Source organism: Ailuropoda melanoleuca, unplaced genomic scaffold (genome assembly GCF_002007445.2).
Source record: "Ailuropoda melanoleuca isolate Jingjing unplaced genomic scaffold, ASM200744v2 unplaced-scaffold1712, whole genome shotgun sequence".
NCBI lineage: Eukaryota > Metazoa > Chordata > Mammalia > Carnivora > Ursidae > Ailuropoda > Ailuropoda melanoleuca.
Window position 1 is genome coordinate 1 of NW_023186193.1, and position 1,312 is coordinate 1,312.

A 1,312-nucleotide genomic window follows, 5' to 3' on the forward strand; every position below is an offset into this window, starting at 1 on the left:
GGGCCTCTGCCGGCTGCTTGCTGGAGCTGGGAGTGGAACTGTGGTTTGCTTCGGCAGAACCAGCTTGTTTCCGGGGACCCTCAGCTTCAGACCTCTCCTTCCAGCTCCTCTTTCTTGGTTCCACACTGCCTTGCTGGCCCGGCCTCTCCTGAGTCGAGCCGCTGGGTGCCGTGGGCGTACCCTCCACCAGCTCCTGACCCTCCTGCTTCTTGTACTCTGCCATCAGGGCGTCAATGTCAAGAACGCTGGACCTGTAGCCATCTCTGGTCTTCCCTGGGATCCTCGCACTGACCACCTCAGGATCCCTTCTGATGAGGAGATCGCTAGCTTCCGGGTGGCTTTTGGAACCTGGGGGTGTTTGGGGGGCATTGCTGGGGGATGTCCTGTTCCCACCATCCTTCCAATTGTTCTGAAAACCGGTGCCATCTTCTGGGCCCTGATGGACCCATAAAGCATCAGCATCCATGATTCTTTCACTAGAAGGCTCCAGAATCCTGTCCCCAAGAGGTGATGGGCGGTCCGTTGGCTTCGGAGGTTTTGAGCAGCTGATGTTGTGGCGTTCTTTGCCTTCAGCCCAGTTGTTACTGCCCTTGGCCTCCAGTGGCTCTTCATGGTTAAGAGAAACCAAGGTGGATGTTAGACGATGAGGAGAAGAAGGCAGGACTGTTTTTCTAGAATGTTCCGTCAAGTTTTCAGGCCCTGACTTACCAATGCTCTTTGCTTTTTGAGTATCGGGAATCTGATAGGTCACTGCAAAAAATGTCGCCCTGGGTTCCAAAGAGGACCCCTGCTTCACCGCTGGCCGAGTCAGGTCCTGGGAAGCACCTGGGCTCACCTCCTGGGTCTCCAACCGGTGGTGGGATAGCTCAGGTTTTCTTAAGGCACTGGTGGTGGGGCTCCAATGGTCTGTTCGTCTCTGCTCCACCTTCCAGGAGTTTTCTGGGGCCAGGAAGCGGAATTCATCAAACTTCACGTCGTGGGGCAACGTCCGCCGCCGCCACCTTTCAATCCTCTGGTCCGTGGGACCCGCCTTCCGCATCTTGGCCTCGGGCTCCGGCGACTGGGCCGGCCGTGGCTCACCCTCACCAGCAGCCACAGCGAGGGGCCNTGAGGGGCCCCTTCTGCACGAGTACTTCTGGATGCGGCCGTGCCCAGAAGTCGGACGGCTCATCCTTACCCCTGGGAGGAAGGTCCAGGGGGAATCCCCAGGGGGGACCCCTTTTCCCCGCTGAGCTGCAGATTCCTGACTTGTTCCTGGCCCCATCAGGCCCCTCGTGCAGGGCCTCCCGGATGGCAGCCTGGATGGCCCTCC

At 59.0% G+C, this 1,312-nt stretch overlaps 1 protein-coding gene across 1 annotated transcript; it reads right to left on the reverse strand.

Annotated features, from left to right (window-relative positions):
• Positions 1-21: 21 nt before the first annotated feature.
• Positions 22-1,307, reverse strand: LOC117797879 (uncharacterized protein KIAA1671-like; the record flags this gene model as incomplete). The annotated part of the gene is given in 2 exon segments (XM_034650325.1): positions 22-1,105; positions 1,107-1,307. Coding segments are annotated over 2 exon segments (1,285 nt in total), but the record flags the coding sequence as incomplete, so codon positions are not given.
• Between the last annotated feature and the right edge of the window lie 5 nt (positions 1,308-1,312).